Source organism: Mustela putorius, unplaced genomic scaffold, assembly GCF_011764305.1.
Source record: "Mustela putorius furo isolate JIRA1106 unplaced genomic scaffold, ASM1176430v1.1 tig00003899_pilon_pilon_pilon, whole genome shotgun sequence".
NCBI classification, from domain to species: Eukaryota; Metazoa; Chordata; class Mammalia; order Carnivora; family Mustelidae; genus Mustela; species Mustela putorius.
In genome coordinates this window covers 15,451,479-15,464,942 of record NW_025422048.1, presented here as the reverse complement: position 1 = coordinate 15,464,942, position 13,464 = coordinate 15,451,479, and the positions used below count along the sequence as shown (strand labels likewise).

Below are 13,464 nucleotides of genomic sequence, written 5' to 3'. Positions count from 1 at the left end.
CTGGAAATATAAACATACATGAATAACTAGAAAAAGTCCTGAAAATAATAATAATGCAGTATGGACTAGCAATGTAAAATATGAAAGTGTACAGTAACTTAAAATAATTAAAAGACTGGTAATTTACATAACAGAGTGCAGAGCTCAGAAATAGATCTAAATATACACAGAAATTCAGTGTATGGATGAAGATGGCTTTTCAAATCAGTGTGGGGAGAAAAGTAAGAAAGTGGGGTTGGGATAACCAGATAGCCATTTGGGGAGAAAAATATTGAGTCCTTACCTCACTCCTTCTACCTAAATAAAGTCCAAACGAACAAAGATTTAAAGGTTAAAAAAAAAAACTTAAAAGTACTGGAAAAATACATTAAATTTATTCTTAAATGTAAAGAAGGACTTTTTAAGCAAGGCAGCAATCCCCAAAGCCATAAAGACTGATACGTTTAACTACATAAATAAGTAAATAAGTCTGAGGAAAATACTCTTAGACATATGACAATGGACCAATTTTCTTAGCTTACAAAGCGCTCATACAAATCAATAAAAAACAATTCATCTAATAGAAAACAGAACATGACCACACAGTTCACAGAAAATGAAATGTAAGTAATCAATAAGCATGACGCAAGATATTGTTTATTCTGTTTCAGATGATCAAATGTTTAAAAGTTTAGTACCCAGTATCAGCATGGGCCTTGGAAATAATTGTTCTTACAAATTACATGTGGGAGAATAACTGGGCCAAGATTCCTGGAGAACAATTTGGCAATAACTACTTAATCGAAAATGAAAAATACCCTTTGATCCAGCAATTCTATTGCTAAGAATTAACTCCATGGGTATAATCTCATTATATGTGTAAGTATGCTCACTGCAATATGGTTTAGAAGTAGTAAAATATTGAAAACCTGAGATCCCATCAGTGTTTGAACATTTGTAACACATTCCTATATTGGAATACCACACAGTCATTAAAAATAATGAGGTATTTCTGTATATTCTGATACAGAAAGATCTTATAAGACACAGGTAGCAAAAACAGCAAGGTACAGAAGAGTGTATACAGTGTGATTCCATTAACAAAAAGTTTTTAAAACTTGCGTTTGCTGGGAAATAATTTTTCCCCCAAATGAATATACAGGGCACTCTAAGCTGGTTACCTTTGGAGAGAGGCATTAGGCACGAGAGAGAAGGGGGCAAGTTTTAATGGCATGCCTTTCTGCACCATCTGATTTTTTTTGTTTTTGCCACATACGTATATCGTCTTTATTTTTCCTTTTTAAAATAATATTTGATTTGTAGGTTATTTTGAGATATTTCTAGGTAGATTTGAATATTGCTAGTGCTATTTTTCAAAATACTCCAAATAGGTGCCAAGTTTTACAAACCAGAACTTCCCCTTGGGTTTTCATCAGACTCTGGATTTGCCCGCTGATGCTTTTAATCATAATGATTTCCCGTTAAGTGTAAAGTTATAACAAATTTGTGATGGAATGATTGGGCACTGCCACTCAAGGACTGAAATTCTTATACCCCAAAGGTCCTTTGATAATTTATAAATATAAATGAGATTACACATTCTATTTCAACTCTAAAAAAAACCCATAAAATTGTAATTCGACTTTACACGTACAATAAAAAGTAAAGTATCCATTGAATTTAGTAGAACAGCATCACACTGGAAAAAAATACAGTCATAAAATTACCTCTTACATTTTTCTGGGGACAGAGAAGCAGAAGAAAATGAGATTTAAAAAACAAAAACAAAAACAAAAACCACTACCAAAAACAGGGTGAGACAATCATTTATTTATTGGACAGGGCAAGGCCATTTAAAGAGAGGAAACATATCCAAAAGAAGGTGTTTAGCTTGGTGTTACAGGCATCGATGTTCACAACAAACAACACTACTCAATACATCATGGAAACAGGCCACATACAACTAGGAAGATGCTGTCATGCCACTCAAAAATAAGCCACAGTGCTTAGGAAACAATCATTAGGGAGTTACAGAGCATCATGGTCTCCAATCCGCCGATCTGCATTTTCTGTGGCTGGGCCACTAGCCCATAGCATTTGGCTGGTTCCCTAGATATTAAAAAGTCTCTTCCTACATTTTAGAGAGCCGTCCAAGAGTGCACACTTCTGAATGTCACTAAAATGGCAGTCAACTGCAGGCTTAACTAGCTCACATCACTACATTTTTGGGGGGGCGGGTGGGAAACTACCCTAGGTAGTCATGGACTGTCTCAAAGCATTATAAATAAAATTCTGAATTTAATCCATTTAGCACTGTTATGATGCACCCAAATCACCTTTAGTTCTATGGTACATATTGGAAAAAGAAAACAGAAATTCACTGGAGGAAACTGAAGAAGAAATTTGGGAAGCTCACCTGGCCCGAGGTATACAAGCTACTAGCAAAGTTAGACGCACCTGAAAACTATGTCAATTATCTGCCAAATCCTCAGGCATCATTTTTACTGGGACTTTCCTGACTGGGCAGGCAAAGATTTCCATATCTATTCTAGAGACTAGGCAAAATATTATAAAAAGTAGTATATCGTGAGTGCTTGGTTACAAGGGAAAACCATTCAGCCTAAGATTGATGAAGAAACGCGGTTAAGTGTCTGGCCCTCCCTACTCCCCATCTACTGATTTGACAAACCATTTCCTTCCTCAGCGATCCCAGTTCTCAAGGGGAGAAGTTCTCACTCCACACAGAACACAAAACTATACTTGGGAAGCCAGTCACTAAAGATCAGATATTGTACGAATCCATTCATAATAAATGACCAGAACAGGTGAATCGATAGAGGCAAAAAGTAGTTTAGTGGCTGCCCAGGGCTGGGAGGCACTGGGGCAGGGGGATAGGAGAGGCCCCCCGCTAAAGGGTACAGGGTTTCTTTTAGGGGTGATAGAAATGTCCTAAAATGCATTGTGGTAGTGGTTGCATCATTTCACAAATATATGACAAAACCACTGAACTGCACCCTTTAAATGGCTGCACTGAAGGTATGTGGATAATAAAAAAAGGAAGGCAGCCCCCAAAGAGAAGAGGCTCTTTCGAATCAAGTCATACCTGAGGAAATGGCAGGCAAGCCTGATGGGAGGAGCTTGTTTCTCATACAATATTTTGATTTAATTATCATCACATTAACCCCTGAATTCCATTTTTAACTCATTTCTAAATTATCTTAGGCTAATCAGCAGATTTCTAACTTTGTTCTCTGTAGAGAGCAGAGTCAGTGTTCCACAGATTGGGTTGGCAAAACAAAACTAACCAACAGTAAAAGCTCAAGGACAAAAGAGTCTCATGCCTTGAGGCTATGTGTTACCCGGCAGAATAGAAGAGCGGAGGTCCATTTCTAATGGGAAAAATGCCATCAAGCAGAAGGGCATCTTACGACTCTTGCAGAAAGAGTATTGCTTTTCAAGTCTGCATAGTTATTCCCTTTGCACCTACACAATTCAAAGAAAGCAATGTTTTCATACCTGCACAGTTCAACAAAAGCAGCCTTCTCTACAAAGAAGCGTTCAGCTCCCTGCAGATCAAAGGGCTAGCCAAATTTCCAAAGCCAAAATTACTGTTTCTTAAAAAAAAAAAAAAAGTCTACTCTGTCTCCTCATCCTCATCTTCGGCAGCATCCAACAAAGATGGCAAAACTCTAAGCCGGCTAACGAATCCAAAGCTATAAAACAGTTTCTTAAATGACATTAATAGCTTTTCATTGAAGATACTAGTTCCAAATATTTAAAACATATTTGTCCCAATGCCTTTGAAGCCTACCTTTGATGAGAAGTTTCCTTTAGTTTTACTAATTTGCGAGTTTAGTATGCAATAAAATAACAGAGACTTTGAATAAGTTAAACTGGCTGATGACAAGTAATCAGTTTTCTTCAGTGATTACTATTCTACACAGGCAAGATAATTCATGAAATCATGAAGGGTCTTGTGGTCTATCTTCAACTAGTCCTTAACTACTTAATCAATTGGGGAAATTTCTGACAGAGAAATGAAGAGAACACAAGTAGCTTTATACCAAGTTGAATTTGTTAAATATATTTATGACAAAGAATTTCTGACACAAGAATTACTCACTGCACACAGAACCCCAGAGAAGTGATGAAACAAGACAGCCGATGTTAGAAGGTATATGGGAGTGGGGGTGGGGCAAGAAGTCATGAGAAATTGAAAACTGGCAAGCAGCTGCTGAAGCAGAGCCATTTTTTAGGGATCATAAGAAAAACTGATAAGCCACCATTTTGGTCTCTTTAGAGAAGTCCATTTGTTGTTAAAAACCAAAGACTTTTTAACTTTCATTCATGCTGCAAAATGCAGTAGTCACATTATTTCCAAAAGGATCCTAAAAACTCAAGTGCAAAAGAAATCTAAGAAAATAAATAATTACAAAATCATCAACATTTTTTCAAAGAAATGTGCTCAAAACAGTGACTTTTACAAAAGATAGGGTTTGTTTTAAATGGAAAAAAGAATTCTCTCTATGAAAGATCAGACTCATTTCACAGATAACTTATACTCCATTAATGATTTGATTGACAGTGTACGAACAAGGGCCATAGACTTTTTTTAATTAGGTCTGAAAGATCAATATAATATAAATACTGATGATGGGGGGAGTGTTTTATACCCCAAACTCCAATATTCCAGCTCTGTGTCCTGTCCTGTTATGATAATTTGTAAAAATCTTAACGACGCAGTGATTCAAGTTTTCGTAACTTCAATGATGTGTTCGAGGACAATGCATCTTGATTTGAAGAGTTTGCTGTATCCGAAGGCCGGAACAGTACTCGACCACGATGATTAAATACATAAAATGATGGGTGATTCCTTAATGTGTCAAATGTCCTTAAAAGAAAAAAAAAAGCATCCACTTTAGATACACCTGTACAAAAGCCTATTTGAAAACAAGCAGGCTTCTGACGAATTATGAATTTGCTATGGGTTATAGTCCTAACTAAGTTTAAATCCATGAGATCAGGCGACACATAGCGATCATACTGTGTCTCGTGTTTGTTTGTTTGTTTCTGTATAAGGAAAATAAGAAACCTGGAAAAGCAACATAAAGCTCTCAAATCTTTCAGCCACTCCTTCCAAGGTGCCTATGACTATAACACAAATAATCGCTCAGCTTTAATCACTTCTGTAAATCTTAACACTAACTAGCCCATGCCAAATAGTCTTTAAAAAAAAACAGTACATAGATTGTACCCTTGATTATTTTCATTTGGCCCTCACTATTCAAGCAATACGATCATTTCACAGATCTGTTTCCAAGAATCTTTCAAGTACAACAACAAAAAAAACTCGTTTTGGCCCTTCTGTACCTACTGTTGTCCAAACTCATATATTTTGCTACCACCTACTAAATTTATATATTTTGCTACCACCTACTTAATGCCATTCTGTTTTACTTCTTTCTTTCCTGGCCCTTTGCCTATGATTCTTGGTAGACTCTTTGTAAGAACTATAGTGGGTGGTGATAGTAGAGTATCCTTTCTTCTTTCCCAGTGAGCTATGTATAGTCGAAAAAAGTTCACAAACACCTAAGTGTATGGCTTTTAGTACTGGTTTGTTTAAACACTATTTTCCTGCCAAAAAGAGAACTCTGGCTTGATAAAAACTCCAATCTCAAAGCCGGCCCACCTAAAATTCCAAGCATACTCCCACATATAACAGGAAGCCTGACATGTAACTATCTAAAATGTAAACTGAAAAGTAAAAGTACCAAGGGGGTGAGTTTCCTCTAACAAATAAATGTTTATTGCGAACCCTTCTGAGGACACACTGCAAAGGGTTAAAACTGCCAGGCTCAAGAAGGTAGGTAAAGTCCAGAGATGGAATTGAACAAAGCTAAGGAATAACTTTATGAAAGTAGGAAATACGGAAAAGAAAAGCAAGACAGGTTCAAGAAAATAGCTTAGAAGCAGCACAAGAGAAAACAGAAAACAGAATAACAAATATATTGTAATCCAAGAATAGGAAAGGGCCAAAGAGCAGATTAGGTCACAGTCTAGGCTCAAGTGATAGAGAAAATGGACCAAAAACCCCTATTTTCCCAAAGACTAAGCTGGGACATGCAGATAAAAAGAGGGGAAAATGGAAGGGTGTGGGAGGGGAGGGAAGCAAAAAAGAACGGATGACCGGAAAACATTTCTGAGGGAGTATCTTCCTATTTACCTATTCCCTTCCACCCATCTAACCAATAAATAATTTGAAGCAAATATAACATGCCCTCTGAGTCTAATGTCAATCATCTGTCATTCAGCTTCCATTTTTCTGTCATATCAAGCACTGCCTCGATATTTTGACCTCATTATTCACACAAACTCCACCATCAAAATGTAAAAGCAAAATCAACTTTTATGTACCAGAAAACATACACTTGAAATTACATAAATGAAATAAAACCCTTATGAATCGAAATGCCTATGAAAAGGGAAAGACTTACTTATTTTTTAGTTCTGAAGTGGCATCCATGTCTTTAAATTCTCCTGCAATATGAACTATACCATAACAGGTAACTGCAAAGGCCAGAAGTGTCTGAAGAACTATCTGTGAGTATAAAGATTGAGATTATCAAATAACATAAAAATATTGTCATAAAAATTTACAATTTTCCCTCCATCTCTTTTTAGCCTCTGACAGGTATTTCTCCCAGATCCTATCAAGGAGTTAGTTCTCGCTTTAAATAATCTGAACTCAGACACAATAAACTCTTCCATAAATTCTGTGTATCAGTGGAAAAATACTTCTAGGTTTTGCTCCAATAGCAAACAGGTACTAAGCTATTCAGAACTCATTTACCAACTATTACCTGCTTCCAAGAGCAACTAAGAATTTGTTAATGTATTATTGTTAAATATCATTGAGTATGAAAAAGAATACCCCTGGACCCACCACCCAGCTTAAAAAATAAAACTACCAGTACGTTTCAAGTCCCACGTGTCCCTCTCCAATTATATCCTTCACCAACCCCCTCAAAGTTAACTACTGTACTGAACTGCATATTAATCAATTCTTTAAGGCTTTTCTTTATAATTTTACCAGCTATGTATGTACCTCTAAAATGTGTATTGCTTACTTTTCCCCATTTTTGAATATTTTGGGAGATTCATCCCTGTTGTAGTATATCCTTGCAGTCATTCACTTTTACTGCATTTTATATTTCATTATATGAAAATACCACAATTTATTTATTCCACTGCTGATGGCTCTGTGGGCTGTTTTCTGTGTGTTACTTTTACAATGACAATATAGATATCCTGCAGTAGGTCTCCTGGCACATGGGAGTAGAATCACTGGGGGAGGGTATACCCATGTTCAACTTCATTAGGTAATACCAAAATGTCTTCCAAAGAGGCTATGCAAGCAAAAACTTGCAATATTTGATATTAACCAACTTGGGATTATAGACAGGCACATTTGATTTTGATTGTGATTTTTCTGTATTTTTCAAATTTCCCAATTTGTAAACAGAAGCAAGCTATATTAAACAGATATAAATGAGGGACACCTGGGTGGCTCAGCCGGTTAAGCATCTACGTTTGGCTCAGGTCATGATCCCAGGGTCCTGGGATCAAGTCCCACATGGGGCTCCCTGCTCAGCGGGGAGTCTGCTTCTCCCTCTGCCTGCTCTGCCTGCTGCTCCCCCTGCTTGTGCTCTCTCTCTCTGAAATAAATAAAATCTTTTAAAAATAATAGTTATAAATGGATATGTGTGTGGTGTGTGGGGGGTAACCTACCACACTGCAAAGGTGATAGGAGAGTGGCTTAATAGTCCCGCCCATCATAACTTTTACTACAGACAACTATAGTCAAAATTAGCCACAAGCTATTACTCTAACTTTCTAAATTAAAACTAACGTCACATGTTATACCAGCTTACACATTCCCACCACCAGTGTACCAAGACCTATTTCATATAATGCAATCACAGGCACCGTGAACAAGAATGTGGCAAATCTGTGAGTTATCATGAAGTTATGTCAAGATAAATAATGTTAAGTCATAAAAGGCTAATTATAAAACTATACATATATACATGTAGATAACTTTTTAAAAGAAAAACTCTTTTGATTAGGTGAAACTATACATAATGTAAATAAAGACCGCTGTTTATGCACAGGGGGTGAGCTGAACTACTGACATGCTCCAAACTGGTGGGAGTAGCAGCAGAACTGCTGAGCAGTGAGGTCACTTGTCATTTTTTATTTTATGGGGTCAGTTTTACTTTTTACACTTATGCTTGATTCTGTTATAAAGAAGTTACTATTTTGTCACTTAAAATCCATTCGAGATAAACAAAATGATGAGTGAAGTTCACAGTCATTTCAGCTTAAAAAAAAAAAAACTTCCTTGTTTTTCTTTACTTTTGTCACCTACATATATGTCCATAAACAATGTTTAGTTTTGCTTGTTCTTAGACTTTACATAAAAAGGAACTTTGCTAAGTAAAATAAAGTCAAATAATCAACTTTTTAAGTCCATCTCAGACTATGAACAGAACAACTTCTAGAATGACTACTTAAACTATAGGTCTAGAAACCAAACAGAAATCTTTTGTTTCCAAATCTTTGGGTTTACAATGAGTGACAAATAGTAAAGTAGTGAACAGATGTTACTTCATGTCTGGAAATTTTTTAAGAGAACAAGAACCAGCAAAAAATTATTATAAGCGATGTGGCTAATTTTTAAAATATATTTTAACGGAATATAAATGACCAACTTACATCTATTGGCAGTGATTCATCTTCCTTTTCTGTTAATCGCATATAAGAACGATCTATAAACCAGAAGCATACCATTAAGGAAATTGTAGCTCATTTTTCTTTCTTAAAATGCAAGCAAATCAATATACCAAAGAAACGGCTGACTTATATGCTACATAAAGTAATGCTAATCCCGGATTCCTCAAAAACCTCTATTTCCTAAGCCAGTCAGCCCGATCTTGAACTATTTTACTTTCATCATGACCTGCTTTGTCACCTTATAAAACACTGTAAGAGTGAAAGGTGAACAAGTAAGAGGAAGAAATACCTAAACGTATTTTTTTTCTTTCGGTACTATGGGAAAACTAGAATCCTCTGAAACTAACAGTTTCTTTCACTAAATGGTCAGAGAAATCACAGTTACTTAAAAACGAATAATCCTACAGAAAATCTCAACTCTGATACAGCACCGCCATCACGTAGTATGAATCAAGTAATATTGGTACAGACATGCTTTTTCCTGAGAGAGTATGTTGGGGCAGTGGTGGAACAGGAGAAGTTCCAGAACATCAATTTCTGCCTCTCTGATTAAATCATAATTCTGCTGCTGCCTTAGCCTCAGAAAGCAGCAAGGTATTAAAGAAAAGGACCAGGATTTGGAAGCTGATCAGCCGGGATCATAAAGCCAGCTCCTCTACTTCCTGTCACTCACTGACTTTATCTCATCAAACCTTAAGCCATTCTGGTGCATTGTAACATGTATCTCAATTTCAGACTGTTGAAATGTAGGAGTGGGAGTGGGAGTGTATCTTGGAATCAAAGAAATACAGTATCTTTCTACTGCCTGTCTGCAACAGTAAAGTGGGGGATAATGGGAAGATTACATTAGATACATGGTAGCCATTCTGCCATAACAAAGTTCATCCCAGCAAAGGTGAGCTTGCCGTAGCACAAAGGTGTGTTATCTGCAGCTACCATCTGACATGACACAATTAGCTTCAAAGGTAAGTATTAGTCTTTTTCCAACATGAGCATTATAAAGCGGTCCCACTGTAGGGACAAATGCCACAAGGCATTCTCATCTCATCAGAAACACAAAAACATAAAATCCTAATTCTAGAAAAACCTGGCACAATCCCTATTTAACAATATACTGTTGACTTAAAGACCCAAATTGCTGTGAGTGAACATGCAGCCACTCTTAAAAGACAATGTGTTTAGAGACATTCCTAAGTTTTATCTTACAGGTTTAACATTAGGACCGGTGTAAAAGAAACATCAATCCAATACTAAAAATAGGTTTGGCTAACTTCCTACTGTCTGTTCAATTCCTAGCCAGCTTTCTTCTTTGCATGCAGCCTAATCTGATTCGAACAGTACCTCTAACCAGGCATTTCCTCATCTGTAAAATGAAGGGGTTGGACTTCAGTCATCTCCTTGCTCAAGTACTGTAAAATTTTACAGCTGAAGCCAACTGTAGAAAATGACGCAGTACTACACAGTATCCTGATCTCTAGGGTAGTGTTTCTCAAATGAATGTGTAGACAGATCTCCTGGGGATCTTATTAAAATGCAGATTAGGATTCAATAAACTCTGGGGCGGAACCTGAGTTTCTGCATTTCTAACAAGCTCCCAGGCAATTCCCTGGAGGCTGGTCTGCTGAACACCCTTGAGCAGCAAGGCTCTAAGGTATTTCCTTAACCCTCTGTCCCCCACCTCCCATCCCCAGCCTGTCTCCATGCATCCTGACATACTCTTAGCATAGCATCTATAGCACTTTATTGTGATTATTTATTGATTCCACTTGACTTTGAACTCCCTTAGGGCATCACTGTACCTCTGGCACCTAAGCACAGCGCTGTTTCAACTACTTACACAAAACTGAATTTCATAAAGCAGTGTAGCACACAGGCTCTAGAGTCAAACTATCTGTCTTTGAATCCTGGCCCCACCATCATCTCTGTCAGTTTGTGCAAATTTCCCAGCTATGCGTGTCTCAACTTCATCTTTCAAGAGTGATAACAACAGCTACCTCACAGGGCTTTTGGTAGGACTGAATTAGATAATACATGTAAAGCGCTTAGTTCAGTGCCTGGCACACAGTAAGCATTTAATAAGCGTTAGCTATAATATTGTTATCATTAAAGACTGGAGATTTGGAGAAACTGTCACAAAATATAGAAGACCGGGGAAACATGACAACCAAATGTAACATGATACCCTGCTTGATTTCTGGAACAGAAGACTTTATTGGAAAAACTGGTAAAACCCAAAAAAAAGTTTGACTTTAGTTAGTAGTATTATACCAATATCAGTTTCTTAGTTGTGACAATATACCATGGTAATAGATGTTACAATGCAGGACACTGGGTGGGGAGTATATAGTAACTGTACTATCTTTGCAACTTCTCTGCAAAATTTCAAAATAAAAATGTATTTAAAAAATAAAGCTGAGTTTCGATCAGACAAACGTCAATACATGTATGTAAAAAGTAGTTAAAATAACTGGATCATTTTAATTATACATAATAAACAAAAGGTTTTATCTTGAAAAAAATTAGAGCTTTGAAGGAATTCACATTTCATTTTCTACTTTATTCCTAAGATGGAAAGTAATCTAGCAAATGAATTAAGTTCAACTTTGAATTCACTTCCTTCATTTGACTAATTTATTGAGTACCTACTGTGCGAAAACATTGTGCTAGGCACGGAATCACAGCAATGAATAAAATGGGCTGCCCTTGTGGGCTCTACAATCTAAGACAGAGGTTAGCAAACTTTTCCTTAGAGTCAGATAATAGGGACGCCTGGGTGGCTCAGTGGGTTAAAGCCTCTGCCTTCGGCTTGGGTCATGATCCCAGGATCCTGGGATGGAGCCCCACTGTAGGGCTCTCTGCTCAGCAGGAAGCCTGCTTCCTTCTCTCTCTCTCTGCCTGCCTCTCTGCCTACCTTGTGATCTCTATCTGTCAGGTGGATAGGTAAGATCTTAAAAAGAAAAAAGAGTCAGATAATAAGTATTTTGGGCTCTGCAGGCCATACTGTGTCTGTGTCAACTACTCAACTTCTCACTTAGAAAGGAGCCAGACAATACCTAAATGAATGGTGTAGCTGTCTATCAGGAAAACTTCATTGATGGACACTGAAACTTGGATTTTATGTAATTGTCATGGATCATGAAATGATATTCATTTGCTTTTTCCCCCAACAAATTAAAATGTGAAAACATTCTTAGCTCACTGCAAAAACAGGAGAGGCTGCATTTGGCCCACACACCAGTTTGCTGACCCCTGGCCTAGTAGAGAAGGAAGACCACAAAAAACAAATCAGCTGTCTCAAGGCAGCTATACCTCCTCTGCTAGACTCCAAGTTTCTTCTTGATGATACAATAGTATGTGTACATTAAAGTAGTTTTACTTTATTCTTTTAAACTTCCCAGTGACTCTGTGACACAGAAAAAGCAGGAATTAAAATCCACCTCAATGAAGTCTCAGAGAAGGGACATGACTTGCCCAAGGTCACACAGATTTAGCGGTAAATCAAGTTTTTCAGAACCAGTCCTCCAGACTCCCAGTCCAGTGCTCTTTCTCCTGTAACACAGTGCCCCCATAAGGCAAAGGTCACTTAACTTCTCACTCTACCTGGACAGCCAGGAGCGCCCAAGATGTTGTCCACCTAGTTGTCATGGGACCATGAGCACCCGAAGTCTTCATTCTGACACTTTGCCTGCTCAGCCCCACGCTGGATCTGACATCACCTATCCCGCATTCCCCAAAAGACTGCCTTCCTGGTCACCCCGCAGCCGGAGAGACTCCCTCTTTGCCCACCCTGCAGTCAGCTCAGAGCCCTGTCTCCCAGACACCCTCTTCCCCTTCCACCCCTGCTGCACTCTCAGGTGCCCGTCTCCTCAAACTCAGACTCCGAGCCTTCCACCGGGGAGCCCCACGCCGCTTCTCGAAGTCACCCCCCAACTCTAAGGGCTCAAATGACCATTCCTGGGACACCCGGTCCGACACTCCCTCAGGGTGCTCCCACACACCGCCCCCGGAGTCCCACACAGGAGCGGTCGCTGTCCCCCCGGCACTTACGCTGCGCAGCGGAAAAGGCCGCGTGGGCTAGGGCAAAGAGGCCGACGCCCACCAGCCCCTTCCACAGTGACGGCGCCATGATTCCGGAGGAGCAGCAGCCCAACAAAAGAGGCGAAGGGCGGCGGAGCTGTTCCTTCTTCCACTGGCGGGTGTCCGCGCAGCGCAGAGAGATGACGTCACTGAACCCCTGGGCGCGAAGTGCCTCAGAGGTGGAAAAACCAAAGAGCCGTGAGAAAGCGGAAGCAGGAATGCCGGGAAGAAGGGGAAAGCGACACGGAATAAGGTCCGCGAGTGACCACGAGCCGAGCTTGCGTGTGCTGTCTCTCCGTGGGGGGCGGAGCTAAGCGGAGAGCGTACCGAAGGAGGCGAAAGCGGATCAATGGGGAAGCGGAGCGGAAGGGCGCCAGCGAATGAGCGCGGGCCGCGGGGCAAGGGGCGGGGCCTGAGGAGAGGCCCGGGCGGGGCTGAGGGGCGCGGCTCCGGGAGAGCTGGAGGCGGAGGTTCAAGGCTGGCGGTGCTGGGTCTCTACTCCTCGCTGGGGGGGTTTGTTTGTTTGCTTTGCTTTTCCCTCCAGCTGGGTCCTTTGTTTTCTGCCGGCCTGTCCAGTGCTTCAGCCCTCTGGGAGCCCACACTGCTGAAGGCGGC

General features: G+C 39.4%; 1 protein-coding gene across 1 annotated transcript; it reads right to left on the bottom strand.

Annotated features, from left to right (window-relative positions):
• Positions 1-1,789: 1,789 nt before the first annotated feature.
• MMGT1 (membrane magnesium transporter 1) lies at positions 1,790-13,159 on the bottom strand (the record flags this gene model as incomplete). The annotated part of the gene is made up of 4 exons (XM_004773669.3): positions 1,790-4,870; positions 6,474-6,577; positions 8,755-8,807; positions 12,820-13,159. Coding segments are annotated over 4 exons (657 nt in total), but the record flags the coding sequence as incomplete, so codon positions are not given.
• Between the last annotated feature and the right edge of the window lie 305 nt (positions 13,160-13,464).